General features: G+C 39.7%; 1 protein-coding gene across 2 annotated transcripts in view; it reads left to right on the top strand.

Annotated features, from left to right (window-relative positions):
• AEBP2 (AE binding protein 2) overlaps nucleotides 1-23,409 on the top strand; it is a 37,519-nt gene that overhangs the window by 11,346 nt on the left and 2,764 nt on the right. The window contains exons 2-8 of one of the 2 annotated variants that reach the window (XM_061638447.1): nucleotides 1,743-1,950; nucleotides 5,863-5,970; nucleotides 9,978-10,164; nucleotides 14,760-14,884; nucleotides 19,080-19,147; nucleotides 21,328-21,441; nucleotides 21,765-21,829. In XM_061638447.1, coding sequence (XP_061494431.1) covers nucleotides 1,743-1,950; nucleotides 5,863-5,970; nucleotides 9,978-10,164; nucleotides 14,760-14,884; nucleotides 19,080-19,147; nucleotides 21,328-21,441; nucleotides 21,765-21,819 — 865 coding nt within the window. In that variant the 3' untranslated portion in view covers nucleotides 21,820-21,829. The remainder of the gene's footprint in view (nucleotides 1-1,742; nucleotides 1,951-5,862; nucleotides 5,971-9,977; nucleotides 10,165-14,759; nucleotides 14,885-19,079; nucleotides 19,148-21,327; nucleotides 21,442-21,764; nucleotides 21,830-23,409) is intronic. The other variant, XM_061638448.1, reaches the window with a different exon arrangement.

Genomic DNA, 23,409 nt, shown 5'->3' with positions numbered 1-23,409 from the left:
GATCCGTATACTGCCCCTTGACCCAACTGGAATATGCACAGAACTGTGTTGAGGGGGAGCTTCATTGAGGACCTTTGATTGTTAGCAGTCATTTCTACCTTTGACTTACAAGTACAATTCTGACTTTTTTAAAGTCGGTGTGCTGTGTTGGTTCCCCTTAACCAGCCAACATAGGTTGTGGTTGCAGATAGTTGTGTGTGTACCCTAAAGGAAGGTTTGCAGCTCAGGAATATGCTTCTATTCATCTGATCCAGCTTGCATGTTGACCTCCAAGGCCACTGGTATAATGATCCATCTGTTAGGCCTGAATTGTGCCTTAGGGAAAACTGCCCTGGTCAAGCCCTATAGGAAAGAAGGTTTTATGGCAGATCACAAAATATATATATTTGTTGTTTATGTTTCTTGTATTTATTTGACACTTTTCCCTAAGGTTTTGCCTGATTGGTCTTGGTGGCAATTATTTAATGAAAGTTACATTGAATATTTTTGTATAGGTTCTTGATTGAGTTTGCCACTGTAATTTTAACAAGTGTGGTACCGATGGATTTTGAGATGGCAGGCCTTTTCATTAAATTTGCCAAAAGGGATTACTAGCAATGATAATTAATTTCATCCCATGGAGAACTGTGTGTTTCTTTTGTTTAATAGAAAAAAAATACAGTAGCTCTAATATTGTTTCTTGTTTATTTCTTAAGTTTCTAAAATAAAGCAGGGTACCATGCAGCATAAAACATAGAATTAACACTGATAGAACATAAAATATATTTGATTAAAATTTCTGAACAAGAAAACATTCCTAAATTCCTGTGAAAGTTTTTATTTTGAAGTCGGAGTCTGTACATTCCACTCAAAATTGCTTCCGACTCCACGACTCCGACTCCACAGCTCTGATTAACAGTGACCGAAGTCGTACTTGGATGTTTTACAGTCTTACATGAGGAGAAAGGGGGAGGGAGGAAGAGGGAGACAATGGGTGAGGCGACACATGCAGTGCAATTCTGTTTGTGTTTACTTGGAAGTAAGCCCCATTATGGTCAGTAGTGCTTACTCTCTAGTCAGTGTGTTTGTGATTGTAGCCAAATGATATTCTGTTGCATATAGAGATACCTGCTAAATAGAATCCATGCCCTGGGCTCCTGCGTGGAGGAAGGGTGGGATATAAATCCATCAGTCAATTAATTAATAAAATAAAAATAAAAAATAAAAGCCAGCCATTATAGTAGATAAGCCTTGTAGAACAGCAGGAGCATACCCATATTAAAGGCCAAATAGTAATAAAAGGAGTGCTTTGGGAATCTGTCTTGGGAAGGTTGTTCTAAAGATGTGGCACCACTAAAGAAGAGGGCCTCTCTGGGCTAAGAGGCCAAGTTGTGTTATAGATTAGTAACTGATTAGAGAACAGGAAGCAGAGAATAAAGAAAAGGACAGCCCTCACAGAATCTTTTTACTTAGATTGGATATTGTCCTACTCTTTTGACTTCAAAGTATTACACTGAAGCTCACACTGAGGTTTGTGTGATACATTTTTTGAATGTTCAAAGGTTACATGAAATGACAACTAGTTCTGACCTATATTGAATTAGAACCAACATTGGCTTCATTATGTATATGTCTGTCATTAAGATTTGTTAATTTAGAGTGGATGCTGGAATTCAGGATGTTGCTGCTTACACTGAAATATAAATTTGTTTGAAAACTTAAGACTTACAATTAACTCATTCTTTCTTCCCCTCTTCTTGTAGCATCAGCAGTATCATAATGGATGTAGACAGCACAATTTCCAGTGGGCGTTCAACACCAGTTATGATGAATGGACAAGGAGTTACTGCTTCATCAGCAAAAAGTATTGCTTATAACTGCTGTTGGGACCAGTGTCATTCATGCTTCAACTCCAGTCCAGATCTGGCAGATCACATTCGCTCCATACATGTTGATGGCCAGCGAGGAGGGGTTAGTTTATTTTTTCATTGCTCTTCTATTATGTCTGTACTATGTACATTGAAAGTTAATAACTGCTGCTGTTAATCTAAATGCCAAATGTGTTTTTCTGGGGAATGTGACATCATTATAAGTTATACATTTTTACAGTAATTAAACTTGAAATATATTTATTTCAGAATGGATGAATATATTTATTTCAGAATAGATTTGATGTACAAGTTGTTGCTGTTCATGGTGTTGGTGGTTCCACCATCTATGTAAAAGAATGAAAGGGCATTTCAGTTACTTTTACTTAGGCTTGGTTATAGTACGGCAGTGGGACTTGAGATTGTTCCAAAGGCTTCACAGAAAAGGTGACTTTTGAGGACGGGGCTGATGGAGTTCTTCCTTGGCTTCCTTGCAGTCAAAACACAATTTAGCCCCCTGCTAACAAGTGGGAGGGTTAAATCCTGCTCCGTTTCACTGCTCATGCCTGTTCCCTATTGGGAATAGGTGTGTGCAGCCAAGGCAAGCATCTGTGATTTTTGACAGGACTCAGCTGTGGAAGAGACTTCTCCTGCCCATTGCCTGTGCTTACAAACTACACGTTTCTCCACTCCCCATCAGCTGATGGATGGTAGGAGAGTGGCTTGCTTTAAGGAGGGGGAAGCAGTTTATGTTATATGCCATTCTATTCCATTTCTCCCTCCCTGCACTGCTTGCAGAGGGCTTTGCAAGCTGCTTTGTGCAGCTCATTTAAACCTCTGAAATTGGAAATTTAAAGGAGCCATGTGGAGCAGTTTGCAAAACCTTTTGGAAGTAGCTTTGTGTGGCTCCTTTAAAACTCTGGAATCTGTAATTGGAAGCATCAGCACAGGGAGAGAAGTGGTTTCCATTGAATGAAAAATGCTTCCCCCCTTTGAGCAAGGCGCAAAGCTGCTTCCAAAGGGCTTTCAGACAGCCCAGTGCTGCACTTTGAAGTCTTGACACTGTGATATCAGGTGAGTGACAGGTAGGTGGCCCCACCCACCTGTCAGGTTTGGTTTGCCAAGGGGTGGGGAGATAAGGATCTGGCCCATAAACAAGAAAAGGTTCCCTGCCCATGCTCTAGTCCTTTCTCAAGACTGCCTTTAAGAACATAAGAAATGCCATTCTTGGCTGAACCAACCATCTGTCTAATTGAGGCTGAATCCTGATAAGGCTAAGATGTTGTAGCTTGGCAGTTCCTGGCTCTGGAAATTACTTGTTCGTGGTGGAGTTAAGCTCAACTTGAAAGAGCAGGTATAGAATCATAGAATAGTAGAGTTGGAAGGGGCCTATAAGGCCATCAAGTACAACCCCCTGCTCAATGCAGGAATCCAAATCAAAGCATTCCTGACAGATGGCTGTCCAGCTGCCTCTTGAATGTATGTAGCTCTGTGTGGGGGAATGTGTGTGCAGTCTCCCAGATATCAGTCAGTCACTGGGGATATAGGTCTCTTCATTGGTGCGGAGTGCTTTTGTTTATGTCCGGCTGGTATGCCAGCTACATCCATTCCTGGGCAGGGATAGCTTGGCCCCAGTGATACATGCAGGGCTGTGGAGTTGATACGCCAGACCTTCGACTCCGACTCCTCTATTTTTCTACTGTCTGACTCCAACTCCTTCATAAATGGCAAATGAATATTAACTAGTAATAACAAATTTACTGTAGTAAAATGGTAGCACAAGGCATTTCATCACCACCACGTGAATCCAGAGCTTGGAAAAGTTACTTTTTTGAACTACAACTCCCACGATCCCAATCCCTGGGGCTGATGGGAGTTGTAGTTTAAAAACATAACTTTTCCAAGCTCTGGATTCACGTGGTGGTGATGAAATGCCTTGTGCTACCATTTTACTACAGTAAATTTGTTATACTAGTTAATATTCATTTGCCATTTATGAAGGAGTTGGAGTCGGTACATTTCTACCGACTCTGACTCCACCCAAAATTGCTCCCAACTCCGACTCCACAACTCCGACTCCACAACTCCGACTCCACAGCCCTGGATACATGCTCTGATAACTTATTTGGATTACTGTTAACATGCTGTCTGTGGAGCTATCTCTTATGATTAAGAAGCCACAGGTAGTGCAAAATGCAGGGTCCCATCTTTGAGTGGAGCCACCAGTGGGTGTCATGTTCCAGTTCTCAATGATCTTCACTGACTGCCAATAGGTTTCTGGGGTGAGTTTAAAGTTTTATAAATGATGTGCAAAGCCCTGGATGAGACCCAAATACTTGAGGGAGAGCCGTTTCATATATGTAACTGCCCGAGACTTAAAATGAGTGGTGGTAGTGAGTGCTCCTCAATATTTCCCCCCATTAGAAATGGCAGATTGGCTGAGTTGCAAGGTTGCGTCTTCTCTGGTGGCATCTGGGCTTTAGAACTCCCTTCCTTTTGAGTTTGGCTGGTGCAGACACTACTAGCTTTTAGATGCCAGGCAAAAACCTACAGTAGCTGTTCGCTCAAGCCTTTGGATTATAGCACCCTTTCCATTTGAGATAGTTTTAATTGTATTCTCTATTTTTTATTGTGTTAAGTGTTTTAATGAGTTACGTGATTTAATGGAGTTTTACTGTTACCCAACTAGAGATCTCTGGATGTGGTGCAGGATATATAAATTACCTAAATAACTCAGGATTTTAACAGTGTCCAAGCAATTTCACAAGCAGTGCATGGCTCCATTTATTTTAGGAGTGGCTAACCTATGGACTACATGTGCCCCCCCCATTGTATTTTCTACATTGTTTAATTATTTGAAATATTTTACTGACCTCCCTTACAAATGCCCTGATGTGATTCTGTGATGCTAAAAGGCTTTTGTGCCCCCACAATACCCCCAAAATCTGTACTTTAGAAAGAAGGGGCGCACATCAACTTTTACATGTGGCCCTGGAGGGTTGACATCCTTGGCCCAAAAAGATTCGCCACCCCTGATTTATTTAACCCTTTTTAAGTGGCCCCTAGTGCTAGTGATTTTTCATATAATTGTTTGACCATGAATTAGATTCTGTAAGTTGAACCATCACAGTTATTTGCTCATTCAAATGATGAACCTGTAGGATTCTGCTGTTTGTTTTTCCACTGTGAATTTTACATTATTTTTATTTCCTTTTTTAAAACATTAAATCCATCCTTTATCATAATTGAGCCAGGTGGTTAGATGTGTTCGTCTGTCACAGCAAAGCAATCAATCCTGTGGCACCTTAAAGACTAATGACTTATTACAGCATATGTTTTTGTGAACTCAACTTACCAAGCTTCCTCAGAAGACTTTCATAAAGGATTTTGAGTTGTATATGCTGCTGTCTATGCATAAGTGGAATAGGTGTAGCTTACACAGTGGGAGGGTTTTCCTCTTCTGCCCCATGCAGCCCTCTGGGTGTCCTCAAAATCTGCTCTGAGGGTGTTGGGAGGGGCAAGGTCACAGATGGCTGCAGAGGAGGGAAGAAAGGAAGGTGAAGTCCCCTTGCACAGGTGGAAGACTATTTGTGCAGTCTTCGATTCCACTGTTTGTACTTTACTTTTCAAAAAGCTGGTGACGCTGTCTTCTGGATCAAATCCTTGGATTGTGATGGTTCAGTCCTTAAAACTGAAATTTACCAGCAATCCTTAAACTTGAAGTAAGATTTTATAACCTGCTGGAGGTGCTCTGACATTTCATGCCCATTTTCTGTTTTCATTACTAAAAGTAATTAAAAAAAAAAAAAGCATGTTCTTTCCCAACAGATATTTCCCTTGTTTTGTGATGCCAAAATTGAATTACAACAGTTGGAAACCATTAAAGAAAATGATTTCAAACTTCCCTTTGTAGTTTTATTAGTTGAACTGAGAGAGTCTGCTGGGCCTTGGATATTAAAAATATGCAATAGGTGAACATTTCTCCTACCTTAATGGCTGTGTTTTCTTTTACTAGGTATTTGTCTGCTTATGGAAAGGCTGCAAAGTCTATAACACACCATCAACAAGTCAAAGTTGGTTGCAGCGGCATATGCTGACGCACAGCGGTGACAAACCTTTTAAGGTACAATACCTTCAAGAACGCAGTGGATAATTCCTAACCATCCTAATTGGATTAAATGTGATTGCCTCTCCCTTGTCTCTTTGCCCTCATTAACTTCTGATCTCGGTTTGAGGGCATTCAATTTACAGATTATTCCCCTTGCCCGTGATATTCTGAACATGATTCTTCTGTCAGTTTGAAAGTTGCTGTAAAACCTTTTAAAATATTTTTGGTGTTAGTAATCTGCTTCTATTTTGGTTCAGTTTTGGTTCAAATGGAGCCAGTATCTTTTCTACAGTCTCAGTTTCCTCTGAAAAGTTCCCTATTGCCTAACAAATAATAATAATACCATGCATTGAGAGCAATTGTGCCTGTGCAACTAGCCCTGAGTGTGGAAAAGGACACACTTCAGAAGGCGTTACCCTTGGACTTCAGCTTCTTACCTCATGACATTTCCCAGTATCGTAGGTGTCAATGTGCTTCATGATGATGGGCATCATAACCACATGCAACCACCATATCTCAGCCTATCTAGACACGCTAGTTGACTCATGATCAGATTTTGCAGTTCTAGGTTCATTCAGTCTGACCAAATGACTCAGCTGCTACAGCCAGAACAGAAGTTGGACCCACTTTCAGGTTCAATCTAGTTCTCATTTGAGGATTTAGACTAAGTCTACATTTAAAAAAAATTGTTACCCTAAATATTCAGGCTTTCACAACTTAAGTGTCTGACAGTGCAATCCAAACTCAAGAGGCACTGGGATGAGCAGGTTTGGAATAAGTAGATCGTGGGCTGTCCCAGCTGAGTCGACATGACTCCCTCTTCCTGGCTGAGTCAGGGCTATGCTCGCTCAATCAGGGTTGAGCTGCCAGAATTTAAGTTGGTGGAACTTACATCAACTTCAGTCACCAAAAAAGGGGCAAGACAGGGCAAGGAGAGAATTAAAACCTGTTTCAATGTGACCTGGCAAAAAGGGTGCTGTAAGTCAGTCTATTCTCTTAGGCCAGCTCAGCTGGCAGTAGCAGTTTGGAATAAGAGTGACTTAACACTGGCTTCCTGTATTTCCTCTGGCTTCCTGTATTTGAGATTGCTCTGTTAGTGTTTGACTGTGCATAACTTAAAATGCGAGCTTTGTAAAAGCCAAGTCTAGAACTGTGAACTTCCTCTACGGTCAATTTCACATGGCCACCATGTTTGGATGATCACATCTTGGCTTGATATGCATAAGCCTTTTGGCTGGACACACAGCTCCTTTGCTCTTTCTTTCACATTAAGTGTACCTTCTTGTTTAGTTTGAACTGAGAAACTATGCATAATGGGTTTGGAACGAGCTTGGATATGAAGCCATGATTTGAAGCTAGCTTTAATAGTTTGGCTTGACTTGAAACAGTTAACTATAGTTTGCTGGTTCAGATGAAATGGGGAAAACTGTTCGTGACCTTTCTGGTATTTGTACTTTCTTGGAATAGTTTTAATACGCATTTTTATGTTGTGAACCTCTTTGAGATTTTTTTTACAAAAAAAGATGTAAAATGTACCTGATGGAAGAGTTCCTGGATAGTTGGCTCCCACCACAAAGGGAAGATTGAAACAGCTGTGTGCAGACCCAGAAGCTTTGTTTATATCTCTGTTTATTAAGCCAAGAGATTGTTTAAATCAGCTGCTAGCCCGCCTGATGTGGCTTTTTGTTAGCTTTGGCCCTGAAAATTTGAATTTGCATAATACTGTGTTTTGAAGGAGCAAAATTCTGCTGCTGTTGACTAAATCTGTAGCTAGGCTATAAGGAAATGCAGCTTAGCTAATCTTTTAGCCTTAATTTAGCTTTCCATATGAAATGATTTTTAAACTGGTAGGGAAATAGCAGTTGCCTTATTTGCACAGCCTGTGTGTGCCTCTCACCATCCATTATTGGGGTTCTCTGCTCAAGTTAAATGATCTTAGCTTGTGTATGAGATGTTAAACTATATAACATCATGAACAGGTTATGGGGAACAGATCCTTTTTTAAACCTTTAAATAGAATACTAGAATTGGAGGTTCACCTAACACTGTTTTTGTTGACTCCTTTGGAACTCAGCCAGAGAAAATGGCATCTTGATAAGGAGGGTTACGAAGTATCTGCGTCTATCCAAAGAAAACATTTCAGTGTTGGAGAGAATGAGCAATTAATAAATAAACAAATCTGACTGAAAAATCTCCAGGGAGTAGTAAGGATACATGTAGCAGCTTTTGATTAGAGTATGTATCTGTTGACTATTCTCTAGCAGCTTGATGCTATATGAGGACAACAGGCCCTTTTGATGTCCTCACCCACCTATTCCTGCCTTCCTGCAGCAGATGAGGGGGATGTCTGCCTCTGCACACAGTAATATCTACCCTTTACACATGTACAGAGGCAATTCAACACTTCCCAACCTTTGTGTGTAATATTTTCACTCACACCCTGGGCACTCAACAATATTCCACCCTCATCTCTGGGTGATCCTGGATATAGTTATTGCTAGGTTGTAGGAGAGCCAGTGTGGTGTAGTGGTTAAGGTGTTGGACTACGACCTGGGAGACCAGGGTTCGAATCCCCACACAGCCATGAAGCTGGGTGACCTTGGGCCAGTCACTGCCTCTCAGCCTCAGAGGAAGGCAATGGTAAACTCCTTCTGAATACCGCTTACCATGAAAACCCTATTCATAGGGTCACCATAAGTCGGAATCGACTTGAAGGCAGTCCATCATCATCATCATGTGAGGCAAACCTTTCCTTCAAGGAATACCCTTGCGGTATAATGCTGCCACCACTTTCAGAATGAAACACCTTTGTAGTATTTGCCAAGAGACACTGTGGAATGCAATAGAGCCAGTACCGTTGGTTTATTCACCATCTCCAACTGATACTTACTTGTGGTATGCAGTACCAAGCCTAGGCGTGAGTATAGAATAAAAAAATATATGATACTTTATTATTTTCAGATGATCATTTTAAACTTTACAGATAGATATAAGCTTTGACACAATATAACACTATGCAACACTAGCTAAATCTTAATCCTACCCTGATCAACCTCCACCCTCTACCCCAATTCTTAATCTACCTAACTATCCAAGGTCCAGAATAAAACCAACTGACTCTCTGACAAAACCTCCCGTATATTTTTAAACAGAAACCCTCACTCAACACTTCCTCCTAACCAGAGAATCCAGTGCCCACTCAGAAACATTCATGCCAAACACTCACTCCTTAACATTCCATTTTACTCTCCCCTCTCTACTTACCAAATAAGGACACATGTTAACAAATAAACATAAGCAAAATCAGGAGTATATATTTACATGGCCTTGTGATGTCATAGCCCTCAACATCCTTGAACAGCAACAATAACCAATAAAACCTTTTTATTTTGCCTGGAGTATTGTGCTTGCTCATATGCTGCTCTTTGTTATTGTCTGCAGTTTTGTCACACATGTTTGGAAGTTGCACCCATGACGAGCTTGGAACATAAGTACCTAATCCACTGTACTCTTGGCAATGTGTAAAAGGACTCTTAAATTGACAGCAACATAAATAATAATTTTTGAAAAGACTATAATAGCTATTTCCCCTCTACAAAGGCACTTGCTTAGTCAGGAGAACAAGTGTTAAGTGATGTAGATTATGCATAGGAATAGTCATTGTTGTGAAGCATGCAAAAAAAAACTGTCACAAGTGACTTGATTTCAGCTTTTTAAAATTAAGAACAAGATGTATGTTCACATAGTATAATTGGAATGGATTGAGTGCTCTAGCATTTGGAAGTCAGCTTTCATTTCATGTTAGGCACACAGTTCCGCCTTAGGAACAACTGGGGATGAGAAAATTTGGCATTGGTATTCTCCTTTTTGAAAGTAACACTTGTCAACATGTTGATTGAATTTGTTACTCCTTTATGAAAAGAGCAGCTGAACAAAGTAAAAATGAATGAGTAGATTCTTTGCATCCCTTCTTTTGGCATAGTGACATCTTAATTGAAAGTTTCTGATTTTGTTTTCCTTAGTGTGTCGTTGGAGGGTGCAATGCAAGTTTTGCATCTCAGAGTGGGCTGGCTCGTCATGTGCCAACACACTTCAGTCAGCAGAACTCTTCAAAGGTTACCAGTCAGCCAAAAGCTAAAGAAGAATCTCCTTCTAAAGCTGGAATGAACAAAAGAAGAAAGTTAAAGAACAAACGGAGGCGCTCTTTACGTAAGCACATGCAACTTCTAAAGTTCTGTAATAAGCTTCATAAACTCTTTACAGCTCTATGGGTGGAAGTGGAAAGTTCAGAGCCTCTCTGGCAGTTCTTGCTGCCATGAGATGTTGGGGCCGGTAAAGCTCAAGAGGAGGTGAGGAGGGCTAGTGTTGCAAATTCCTCCACTCCCACCACCTGAAGTCCGGCTTAAAGATGTTAACTAGGTGTCAGCCCCCTTTCTGATAATCGGGCCTTCTGTCTGCCGCTGCATCTCATGCTCCAGCTGTTGTTCCTGTCTCCCACAGGCTGTTTGTCTTCTGCTGAGAGCGGCAAAACCAGAACTCTTGTGTTCTCACGCCAAGGCACAAGCCATATGTTACCTGGAAAGGGAGGGGGATGAAATGGCTTTAATCAGGAGCACCAGGTGAACACACTCCAGCCAAACACACCTTCCAATCAGCTCCATCCCCTCTTGTTTGATTGATCTTCCTTGAAAAAAATAATCTAAACTTGAATAAATATTATTACGGACTCTCTTGTTTGCTAAGAATTTCAACATTAAATTAGTTCCCAAAATAAAACAATTAATGAAACTTTTTTACAAATTAAACATTGGTGTGGCTCTTCTTCCTATGTGCGCTCATTTCAACCTTCTCCAACCTGGTGCCCTCTAGACATTTTGAACTACAGCTCTCATTAGCTCCTGTGAAACATAGCTGCATTGGCTTTGGTTGATTAGTATTGTACTCCAAAACTTCTAGAGGGCACTAGATTGGGGAAAGCTAAAGCAATGGAACATGAGAATTGAGTAAGAACTTCAACTGTCATGTTACAATTCTTTGGGCCCAGATTTTTGATTCTGCTAGTCCTGCCCACAGTTGTGTATACATCAAATTCCGATTATGCAGTGGTTGAAGCTATAAGAACGTAAAAAAGCATTTCAGAATGAATTTCAATCCATTATTTATGAACGAGATTAGTGAAGTATATGTCAAGATCCAACTAAAGTGCTGCCTTGTTTGGGAATTGCAAATAGATCATAAAGAACAAATACAGCGCAGATAAAGCCATGATCTCTGGACAAACTGTCCGCTATGGGCTGGCTTGGCCGTGGTAGATTTATGCCACAGATACGGTTTTCCTATCCCTAATATTAACCTAATCAAAATATATGTCAGTATTTGAGGTGAGTTCATGCATTTGACTGAAAGTTGTCAAGCACCATCAAACTATTAAATGAAGCCTCCTTCAAAAAACTAAAGCGTGTATGCTGTCCACTTTTAACAGTTGAATTGGATGCACAATTGGCTGCACCATTCTGTTAAATGTTCCATTTTCTCCTGTACGGTATTTGTCCAGAAAAAGCTAGCAAACATCAGAGGAAACCCCTGAACGATTTTCTTATTGTTTGCTCACATTTTAAATTACTGCCTTTGCCAGTGAAGGGAATCTACATACTTTAAGATCAACACTAGCATCCAAAGAACTGCACAACTTGTTCTGTGCCTCAAGGGAGATGATGGAACCCCATAGTGCACCCAAGAGGATGACCACAGCTCAAGTGGCTTTTGATTGCAGCCCAGATTTGGAGGATACTGAAAGCAAACCTTCCCCCCCCATTATTGCTTTTTGCATTACACTTGTTGAAAGTCCTTATGTTGAGTCTATATGTTAAGTCAAACACTTGTACCAGGATTTAAAATTGTAGGTTTACAAATCTAGTGAAGCATAGTTCTGTACTTCTTTGAAGTATATTGCCAGTATTTCTGTTTAAATTTTGCTAATACTGATCCAACCCACTGTAGTTAATTTGCTCAAATGGAAGTTGTTTAATACAGAAAATACATTTGTAGAGGTTCATGTTACTGCAGAACTTATTAATTTTAAGTATTCTGTATCAAACAAACTGGAAGTAAACTTTGTTACTATAGTTCTGATTAATGTACCTGTTTTGGCTTTCTTGTGCAGCATGGTAACCAGCTTCCCAATTTTATGGTTGTTGGTGTAAGTCTCAAAATATGAGAGCAGCTTGTTAAGTAAGCTGTAGCTTGTTAATTAACAAGGTGATGAATAAGGTTTTAAAGCTACTTTAAAAAACACAAGATTGTCTCAGGTAGAAGGATTCGAATTAGTTTTCAATATTTACATTAGCAGCATCTAGACTTCAGAAACTTGATTCCCCAGTTCTACATTGTTGTTTCCCTTACTCTTGCAGTAAATGAGTCAATAAATATATTAATATGTTAGCTTGTATTGTGAAAGACCTGCTGTATAAAGATGAATCAAATGTATTTTCTTCTTTTTCTTGCTGTAGATACCTTCATAACCCAATTACATAAGCAGTCACATGGATATTTGCTTCTCTGAAAGTTTAAGTGTGTTTGCTCAGTCTTATTTCTATCCTCAATACTAAGTTCAGAGGCACAAGCTCTCATACTTGTCCCCCCCTTCACATAGTTGGCTTCACTTTCATTTTGCAGGTTAGCACTGAGCATAATTGTAATGTCCAAAATTCTAAAATGAGCTTGTCCTCCCTCCGAACAAGAAGTGGAAACTACAGCTTGAACTATGTTTTTCCATTGTTGTTTGAATGGTAGGCTCTAATCATAGTTTGTCAGTTTAAATGTCACAGAATACTAGGGTCAGAGCAAAACTAAAAGGGAAGCAACACTGGAGTAGAAGAGGGGTGGCAGAAGAGGAGAGAAGTGTGTGATCTTAGTTTCTGATCTCCCAGACCATGATTTGGAGAACTGTTTTAATTGAACTTAAGACATTTGCACAGTCTGTTCAAATAGAATCTTGATAGCAGCTGAATAGCGCTGAAATAGTCCTCTGCAGTTTTTATTCTCTTTAGAATATTTTCAATTTCTAGAGTTTTAAGCAAACTAGTACAATGTGAATGAAAGCTATTGTAGGCAGAAGCTGCATCGTTAAAAAGGTTCTTCATATTCTTGGAGAGTACCTCATTTGTTACCTTACCTTTTATTTCTATTGGGACTTATGCAAAACTGTTTCCACATACTAATTTTGCAATTCAGAGACTGGAGATCAGTTCAACCATTGTAGAGGACCATGATCTGATGCTGTTACTGTGTCTTTCTGCAAACCCATTACTCTTGTTAGTGATGGAAATCTAATTTTTATACATCTTAAATGAAATGTTCTGGCCGTTAGCATGATATACATATAAGAACTTACCTAAAATTCACTTTAAACTAACATACTATTACTATTTAAAATGGTTAGCTTCTGAGTTACATATATTTAAAGATCGTCAAGATCTTATTTCACAGCATTGCTCAGAAGCTTTCTGTTAGTCTGTGGAACATAAATCTATGTCCCATAATAACTTCTGGCTAGTACAAAATGAAAGCAAGTTATACTGATTCTTGTAGACTGCCAACTAATGATTTTGCAGGCCTAGAAGGATGTTGATACTTCCTCAGCTAAAACTGTAAGTTTAAGACTGGTTTTTTTATGAAGATAACTGGCACATGTACATTTTGCTCTTATGTGTGCGCATATGCATCGCATGATGTTGAAGATTTGGTTCACAGTAACCTGCTTTGTAAATTATATGAAACCTAGGGGGAAATTCTGTTCAAGCAACTATAATTTTCTTTGGTAAATCTGTTGGTTTGTTTACCTTCTTCTTACAACACTATAGACCTGCTGCGAAGTTTGCCCAACAAAAATAAGACAATGTTAGACAATGTTATGTAAATCAGAATGTTATGATTGATAAACCTCTTTTGCTATATTTTTATTTGCATTATGTGAAATCTGGGATATGTATGGAATTTATATTTTTGGTCATTTTAAGCTGATGTATTATGAAAATTACAGTGGCCTTGCTGTTAGTCAGTAACTTTTTCTCTCCTTTAAGAGCTGGAGCCGATAAGTTGATGCTAATAGAACTCCACCAAGTATAAACAATTAAGGAATTTCCCCCACATCCACTTTTACCTAAAAAGGGGAAAATATAGTGATGTTTGTCTGCTTTGCTTTAATGCTTTTTAAGTTTATAATTTAAAATGTCAGTCATCATATTGGTTCATTTTAATATAGAAATTTATACAATACCCTGCAAGTAAGACTTGCATATGAACAGAAGCCCTTGGCCTGATTATTCAGTCATTTATCTTTTGAGGCAGTATAGTTGAAGCAGTTCTGATATGGGTTTGTTTTTCTGTAGTCTTCTGAAAGAGTCTGTATATAGCAAAGGTAGAGGCCTTTAGGTGACTGTTCTATCCTGAAGAAATTGCACCTCTCCAAAGGCTACCTAACTGCTACCTAAGGGAGACTGCTTTTCTTCAATTTATAAGCATCCTTTATCTGGATAGCATTGGATAAGTTAAGTTTGGACAAATTAAATTTAGGGATAAGAGGTGTTAATACAGGATTACACCTATAAGATGCCTGGCCACCCTAAAACAGAATGTATCGAAGGAAAATATTTAAACTAGTTTAGGAAGTTGTTATAAATCTGATCCAGATTGATTTTTAACTGAGAAAACTTGCTTCCCGCTAGAATAAGACCAGCGTAGCTTGAATATTTTAGTAACATACTCTTGCATTAGTTTTGAGGACTTTTTTCTCTCTTTTTTAGCAAGACCACATGACTTCTTTGATGCACAAACTCTGGATGCTATACGACATCGAGCCATCTGCTTCAACCTTTCTGCTCACATAGAAAGTTTAGGAAAAGGTCACAGTGTTGTATTCCACAGTACTGTAAGTATTATTTCCTACTGATCTTATTAAGATATTCAGCTTTTTTAAAGAGGCCTTTCTGCTTAGATATTTGCATGTCTACTTGCTAGTGGCAGATTTCATTTTCACAGGAATATTGCTCAACATACTCCTTATACAAGAATGGTAGTAAGATGTTTTGCAAGAGGGTACCTGGTAACAGCTCTGAAGTGGTTAGGCTGAGACTAGGCCTAAAGTCACCAAGTGGATGTTATGGCTAAATGAGAATTGGAGCCTTGGTGTCTCAGGTACTAGTCAAATGATCTGACAACATCACACTGGCACTTTTTGGAGGCATTGAGAGATTTTATTTTGTTTTCAGTAAGTATCAGAAGCTAGACAGAAATGAGTGGTATATTATCATATGCATCATGAGTAAAACAATCTTTTGATTACCCAGCTCCTCCTCTGCTGAATTTTGTGGCTCATGGTTGTAAAGATTGGGAATTTACCATTACCTCCTGAGTTACCAGATTTCCTCAAAACCTATTTGACTGTGATGTCTATATTGGGTGTACTATGGGTAGTGTTAACCTCAGTTTGCCCAACTTGCGTATCATAGAAATAGCTGCCTTTTGTCGCATGTGAAGAGGGAAAGTAAATACAAAGTGGCTGTGAGGCCACACTTTTATACCTGTCCCCAGTGCCACACTGCTTGTGCCAGCTGCCCATGAGTTCTGCTGTAACTTCTGCAGGGAAGAGCCACTTATTTATTTTCCTTGTGGAGGCTCTCTTGCATTGCACAGAATCCTGATCTTCCAGGGTTCTAAATAACTCAGCCTTCATGCAGGTTACAGTTGAACTCGAGCAGCCAGCATGAGCCAGGCAGAGCACTGTAACAGTGGGGGTAGGGCTAAAAGCACAGCCCTGCACCCCCTTTGTACCTGCTTTCACTCTTCATGTGAGCAACTGCTGAAGAGAGTTTAAGGTTAGAGGACATCTGGAAATGAAGAAGGAAATGTGTGAGCCCTCGGCACATGCCAAGCCTTTAGAGCAGGGTGGGGAACCCTTTTCAGCCCGAAGGCCTCATTCCCTTGCGGACAGCCTTACAGGGGTCACATGCCTATGGTGGGTGGAGCCAGAGGCAAAAGTGGGTGGAGCAAGACTTGTGAATCTCTACCTTGTAGAAATGAAGCTATATTCCAGCCATTCAAAAACCAAATATTCCTATACATATGCACCCTTCCCTCTCCATCCTGGCAAGCAAGAAATTTTATTACAGTTTAAGGCAAGGGTGGAGAATCTCCAACCCATGAGCCTAATTAGGCTTGCCAGGCTATTTTGTCCAACTCACGCTGTTACACGCGTACATAATAATAATAATAATAATAATTTAATTTCTGTGTCGCCTATCTGGCCGATGGCCACTCTAGGCGACGTACATGTAGTAGTTAAAACACAATGTAATAAATACAATAATACAATAAAAACAATACAGCAGCAACAACAGCACTAATACAGGGTAAGAGGCATTTCAGTCATAACAATTAACCCTCCCCGGAAATCCCAAAGGCCTGTTGAAAGAGCCAGGTCTTTAAGGCTTTACGGAATACGTTTAGGGAAGAGGCGTGCCGTAGATCTTGTGGGAGGGAGTTCTAGAGAGTGGGGGCCGCCACTGAGAATGCCCTCTCTCTAGTTCCCGCCAATCTAGCTGTTTTTGTTGGCGGGATTGAGAGAAGGCCCTGTGTGGCTGATCTTGTCGGGCGGCATAATTGGTGGCGTTGAAGGCGCTCCTTTAGATAAACTGGGCCGAGACCATATAGGGATTTAAAGGTTAATACCAACACCTTGAATTGGGCCCGGAAGACAACTGGAAGCCAGTGTAGATCGAACAACACTGGTGTGATGTGATCCCGGCAGCGACTATTCGTAAGTAGTCGAGCCGCTGCATTTGAAGCCCCAATGTGTGTTTACCTGCTAGAGATTAAACACCCCCTCCAGAGCACAGCAGGAACTTTTGCTGGAATTAAAACCCGCAGGCTTGCTCTGTATGTGTGATTCCACCCTTAATAACCCCAAGAAAGCACACAGCAAGAGATAAAATGGTCACCTTGGCCCACAGGGGATAAAGGAGATGATGATCTGGCCCACTGCCCAGATCCACTTCTCCACTCTTGGTTTAAGGAAACAGGCCAGCCAGGCAAAAGCACTTGAGGGAGGGTGCAGGGCAGGGATAATGAGGGATATGGACTGGGGAGAGTGCAGAGGGCCACATTCGACCCACGGGCGTGAGATCCTTGATTTAGAGCATCTCAGTGTGATGTCTGGAGAGTTAAGTTGCAAAGGAAAATTGTAGGTGCACCACTGCAAATTATGTCTTATAATTTAATTCTAACTCTTACGAGAAAAGGATTATGTCAGCAGTTCTGCTGTTGAGTTGGTATGACATAGGGGATAGCCTGAATCATATGGAAGGACAGGCTTTTTTTCTAAAGCCTTTTCTTGTAGAATTTCTGGTTTTGAGTTATTTCAGCTTTTCTCCAGAAGAGGTCAGCATAATTCAATTTATTTATGCCTAACCTTCATTCCTGGCTCAGGTTGACTTTTTAAAGATCTCTACTGCAAAAATTGAGAGCCAGTGTGGTGTAGTGGTTAGAGTGTTGGACTACAACTTGGGAGACCAGGGTTTGAATCCCCACACAGCCATGAAGCTCACTGGGTGACCTTGGGCCAGTCACTGCCTTTCAGCCTCAGAGGAAGGCAACGGTAAAGCCCCTCTGAATACCGCTTACCATGAAAACCCTATTCACAGGGTCGCCATAAGTCGGGATCAACTTGAAGGCAGTCCATTTCATTTTTCACTGCAAAAATTGAACAGTTCGTTTTGCATAGGAAAATACCAGTTCTTCTTCATGATCTTTGGAGTCCTACATATGCCGATAGGCCTGTTCAGAGCCAATTCTAGGAACATTGTAGAGTTCCATTCAGAGAGTTGATACTCCTTCCACGAGAGGAGATTTGTGGCTCTCACCATGCTTTGATGGATGGGGCAAACGCCTTCCCATTCAATCCTTTTCTGACCACTGTTGTGGCAGCAGCAGAGGGAACTTGCTCTGAGTGGAGTGTCTCTTCATGGTGTAATTTGCCTATTGTTTTCCCCATTGCTTTCTGGACAGGAAAGGGCCGCTCTGTTCTTTCCCATGACTTGGTGAAACAATTCTCCAGGAACCTTCTGAATTTCTACCACCTACCAAGAGATTCTATCATGGCTTATAGCTTGCCCTTACTATTATTGTGATTGACATATAAACTGTTTGAACCTGTGCTGATGTTTCTTGCACTCCTTTCAGTATTTTTGAAGTGTGAAAGTGAGATGTATGCTTACATCACACAAATGTGCATTTGATAGGTATAGTTACCTATAAATAGTTATAGCTTCAGAAATTGTTTAATTTGATTAGTGTGGCTAAAATAGTTTTATGAAGCAGTGCCATTTTACACATGGACGATTTTGTATGGAAGAATATAGCCCATGCAGATTTCTCACCATATGTCACTGGATAAATAAGCTTGCTAGAAAACATGGAGGAATATTAATTGGTCAGAGGATGGGACTTAGCTTAAGTGTTGGTCCTTCCTCAGGACCTATAGCCCTGTCTCCCTATCCTCACAACTCTATCCTCCCTCACCTTTACCTCCACTTTTGTGTTTTTCCCCAGTATCTCACAGGCTGAAAAGACTTGAAACAATTTCAAGACACTCACAGGATCCATATACAAACGTTTGTGTGAAGCCTGCAAATGTGTGCTTATTTGTCCAAGTTACATAATTTACTTCAGCTTCATAACGTTTGCAGACACTTACAGAGCAGAGTTTTGAGCACTTGTCAACTAATGTTACCCCAAGAAACATCTTGAATGTTAAATGCCCATTTTGTCACGTCTTGCGTTATGAAATGAAGTGAATGGAATGATTGTTTTGGTGATACTCTACAGCATGTAGTATATGCTATAGGAGGAGGAATATTGGTTATATGACCTTATATAATCTAAGCATCTGCTCAGAAGTAGACTGTTTTTGAGAAACAGCATTTAGTAAATGTGAAGGAAATTTGCATGGCAATATGTTCATGTTTAGCCAACTTAAGTCTTCATTTGGCCAATTGTTCTAAGATTTGGCAATGAAATGAAGAAAATACACAGAAATGGTTTCAAGTAATTTTCCTGACTGTTGTTAGGTAATAGCAAAGAGAAAAGAGGATTCTGGAAAGATAAAGCTGCTACTTCACTGGACACCAGAGGACATGTGAGTATATACATTATCAGTGATATATCACCAGGACACGAAGCTACTAATCCATATACAGTAATACCTCAGTTAGTAAATCAGGAAGGAAGCTCCTTTTAACAGGCTTTTTAAAAGGTGAAACTGACATGGTTTGGTTTGCTATGGATACACTTTGAAGCCTGTGCTTTTGCTTTAAGGTGAAACTGGCAAGCCTGTATGTTTGCTTTGCATTAAAGAGATCCCAGGGCTGGGGAGGGAAAGGTCCAATATGATTCAAAGGGGAGGAGGAGGATGCTGGTAGGCAACCTTTAAAGCTCCAGTTGAAGATTGTCCCACCATCTATGAGCAGGTGTAGGAACCTGTCCCTATTCTTTCCGTGTTATTCCTACCTCTGGTACCAAAGTTTCTGTTAAAGAAGTAATGTTCAGGAACTCATCTACTTTCTTAACTGAGGTATTACTGTACCAAACACATTCAGAATTTACAATCTAGCAAGTCAAATAGTAATGCCCAATTTCTTAAATTTCTTTGCTGCTTCCTTCAGCTTAGTCCAAGGATGGAGCAGCTGTGGCTCTCAAGATGCTACTGGACTATAGCTCCCATCATCCATGACCATTGGCTGTGCTGGCCAGAGCTGATGTGAGTTGGAGTCCTATAACAGCTGAAGAGCAAAGGTTCCCCACCTTTGGCTTGGTGATTCAACTATACTGTTAGAACCATCTGAATTATTTTGAAAAATTATTTGAGCATAATAAAAGTGTTCATTGTAATGCCATCATACAGGTGGAAAACCTGGAGGTGGAAGTGTTTGTGGAGTATGAAGATAGTTATAAGCATTTTTGGAAGCTTTGGTATGTGAGCTCCACACTTGCAGTTTATTACCCCAGTAGATTCCGTCACTGGAATTGCATGAATCTTTCACATAATGATAATGGTCAGTGCCATTTGGCTGCAACAAACAGAGGAGAAAGTTGCCCTCGCAATGAGATTTTCTTGCACTCAGCTTAAATGACTGACAAGTCCTAATACCATGAAGTGGTTAGTAAACCTGCAAGTTACTTCATGCATTAAACATCCAGTTGGCTATAGTAAAATACACGCAAGTAAAATACAAGCAAGACAACAGCAACTTCCACTCAAATTGCCATACTTGGATACCTTTAGGGTGGTCCTTCTGAAATCCTGTTATGGTCATTAGATTAGCCCATCATGTTAGATTAGCCCATCATCACTTTTGATATTTTAAGCATTTTGCCACAGTACTGGAAAACATTGGTCTGTACAGTTTGAACTTCTTTATAGTTCCCCTGATCCAACTTGTTGACGCTGAAATTAATTTTATCTATTAAAGTATTGGTGCCAGATGGATGTAGGAGAGTTTCTGTTTTTGTTTAAATGAAACTAGTTTGTGGGGGCAAAGGGAAGTAGAGCTCTAATATATATTAAAGTGAAATAATACTTTTCACATTCTCTTTGTGTGCATACTATGAAGAACTGCTTGTGATATAAAGGAGTGTAGTAGTTAGTGTCGCTTGTCTCATTATTCTTTGAGTTGTTTCTTTGTCTTTCTGATGGAAAGTTGAATTGTTATAGATGCACATGTTTGAATCAATGGTCTTGCACAAGCTAGGATTTTCAGTTCTAAAACGTTTGTACCACCTAGTGGCTTAAAATCTCAAAAAACCTCTGAGTCATGTGCAGCATCATGAATCCAGCAGTATCGATCTATTATAATTCTGTCTTCTGAGGACAGTGATAAGCCTCATACCCTGATCCCTTGGCCTGTTTCAGATGGATCGTGGCCCTTTGTTCAGGAATATCACATTTCATTGTGTACAGTACTGTCACCGCTTTGCATTATATAGAACCGTGAGAATAATGCTTGTTAGAGTAATTAATTGATCATCCGAAGTCAGTTCCCTTTTAATTTATTTATTAAAATGTATATACTGCTTGATTGTAAAAATCCTCTAAGCTATTTAATGTTTATTTATGTTTAATGTTTAAGCTAAACTAGGAAAACAAGGCAATCAATACTGAAAACCATGCAGAACAGTTCATTGTCCAACCTCATTGGCAGTGTGGATTCATCAGTGAGGGTTTTATTTTTAAAAGGATTTTGGAACAGCTACCGTTTATAACATGTGAATATGATGAGGGAAAACAGGCTGACCATTTTCTATTTTTGTAATTTATAGTCTTCCTGATGTGTGGGTAAATGAAAGTGAGCGACATCAATTAAAAACGAAAGTAGTTCATTTATCAAAACTTCCAAAAGATGCTGCCTTGCTTCTGGACCCAAACATATACAGGTAACTTCCCAGTTTTTGAACATTCTCTTGTCTCAATATGATCTTAAGCCTTGCTTGACTTTTTGAAGCTGATGCCAAAAATAACACATGTAGCCTAAGTAGTCATCCTCCAAGTATTCTTAATTTCCCCTTAATTGTATTGCCACAAGTTAGGGATAATAAATAACATTTGATACACCAATGCAAAATCTTACAATAAAGACAGCATCCAAAAATTAAGCTTGAGGTTTGAGATCATTTAACAATTCTTAAACTCTAGTGATGAGAAAAGGTAATGTGTGTATTTACCAAGTGTATTTTACTTTTTTGTGCTTGGTGTACAGAAAGTCTAGTAAAGAAGGTACATTCAGTGGAATCCTGAAAGATCACTTCTGTTAAGATCATACTGGTTTGTATACCGATTTTTGTATACCAACTTTTTAAAGCCCAAATTTGTCTTCATACTTGGCCTGTAATACATGTAGTATTACTTTAAAAATCTGCGCTCATTACATTTTTAAAAATTTTGAATATATCTTTTTCTTTCTACTCTGGGAAGGGGTTGGACATTGTCCATTTTTGAGCATCAGGTGCTGCTTGAGGTTGGATTCTCTAATCAGTTTCTTAAAGATCAGTTTCTTTGCTTTATATTAATGTTAAAGGTGTCCACCACTATGTCTTCTGTATGTTTTTTTGAAGGTATTCTGAAAAGCTTTGAAAGAAAACTGTTCCATGAATATATATGATAAAGCGTATTTATTTATGTATTTTATTTTATTGATATCCCGCCCTTCCTCCCAGCAGGAGCCCAGGGCGGCAAACAACATTTAGGAAAAATAACATTTTCTCCTGCCATAGGAAAACTCTGTTCTTGCACGTTAACCACTGTAGTCAGTCAGTCAGATTAGGAGCAGGGATTCCTCAATGGAAGAGCATATGGTTTTAGATACTGAAAGTTCTGGGTTCACCCCCCACCCCCGGTGTGTGTGTGCGCAGTTAAAAGGATCCCAGGCAGCAGACATCAGAAGGACCTCAGCCTGAAATCTTGAGCAGAGCTGTTGCTGGTTAAAGTAGCTAGCACTGGGCTTGGAGGGACCAGTAGTAGTTTGACTTGGTATGAGGCTGCTTCATGTGTTTATAAATGGATATAAACTTGTATGGATGTTTGTACAAGATCCCAAACCAGTCAGGATCTTGATGTCCAGTAAACTTTTCAGTTTGTTATATTTGTCATATTTTTTATTAAATCAACTTAGATTTCGCCTTGGGAAAGAGTATGCTGTTAACAAGTATGCTAAATATTTTAACAAAAGTAATCATGATTGGTAATCACAAAGCACTCAGTTAATGGTGTTTTACTCTGTAACACCAGTCCTGTAGTTTTCAGATATGCATGATGTAATAATAAAATGCCTTCCAGGTTTTTTAAGGAGATTTACACTGCAATTCTAGCCACATTTCCTTGGAAATAAATTCCATTAAAATAAATGGCTAGGATCCAAAGTGCTGCAGGTAGTGTTCCACCTCCCCCTTTTTTCTGGCATGTCCTAAGACCCCCTGATAAGCTTTGCAGAACCTTGGAGGGTCCCTTAGATCAGAACCCCATAAGGTGTGGGGACTGCCACTGAATTGGAAAATCACCCCGACCCCATGCATCATAGAAGCACTGGCCATGCACCAGCCCCTCTAGATTCTGGCCTCAAGGATTTTCAAGTTAATGCACTTACTCTTGGATAACTTTTTGCCAACTTTTCTCAATCTTCATAAAATGAATTGACTAATGTTTTATTAAATGTTTATTCTTGCATTGGGTGAAAAATTGTGGCCATCAGAAATAAAATAGAAAACTCGTATGTTAGAAGATACATTCTGGAAATTCTATACTGGTCACAACTTAATAGTCACAACTTTGGTATTTAAGTCTCAGCTAAACCCCTTTCTTTTTTCCAAAGCTTTTGGAATTTTGGTCTAGGTTTTACTTTTATAATC

Source organism: Rhineura floridana, chromosome 8 (genome assembly GCF_030035675.1).
Source record: "Rhineura floridana isolate rRhiFlo1 chromosome 8, rRhiFlo1.hap2, whole genome shotgun sequence".
In the NCBI taxonomy this organism is placed as follows: Eukaryota; Metazoa; Chordata; class Lepidosauria; order Squamata; family Rhineuridae; genus Rhineura; species Rhineura floridana.
Note: the sequence above shows the minus strand (reverse complement) of the source record. Positions and strands in the feature narration are given on the sequence as shown.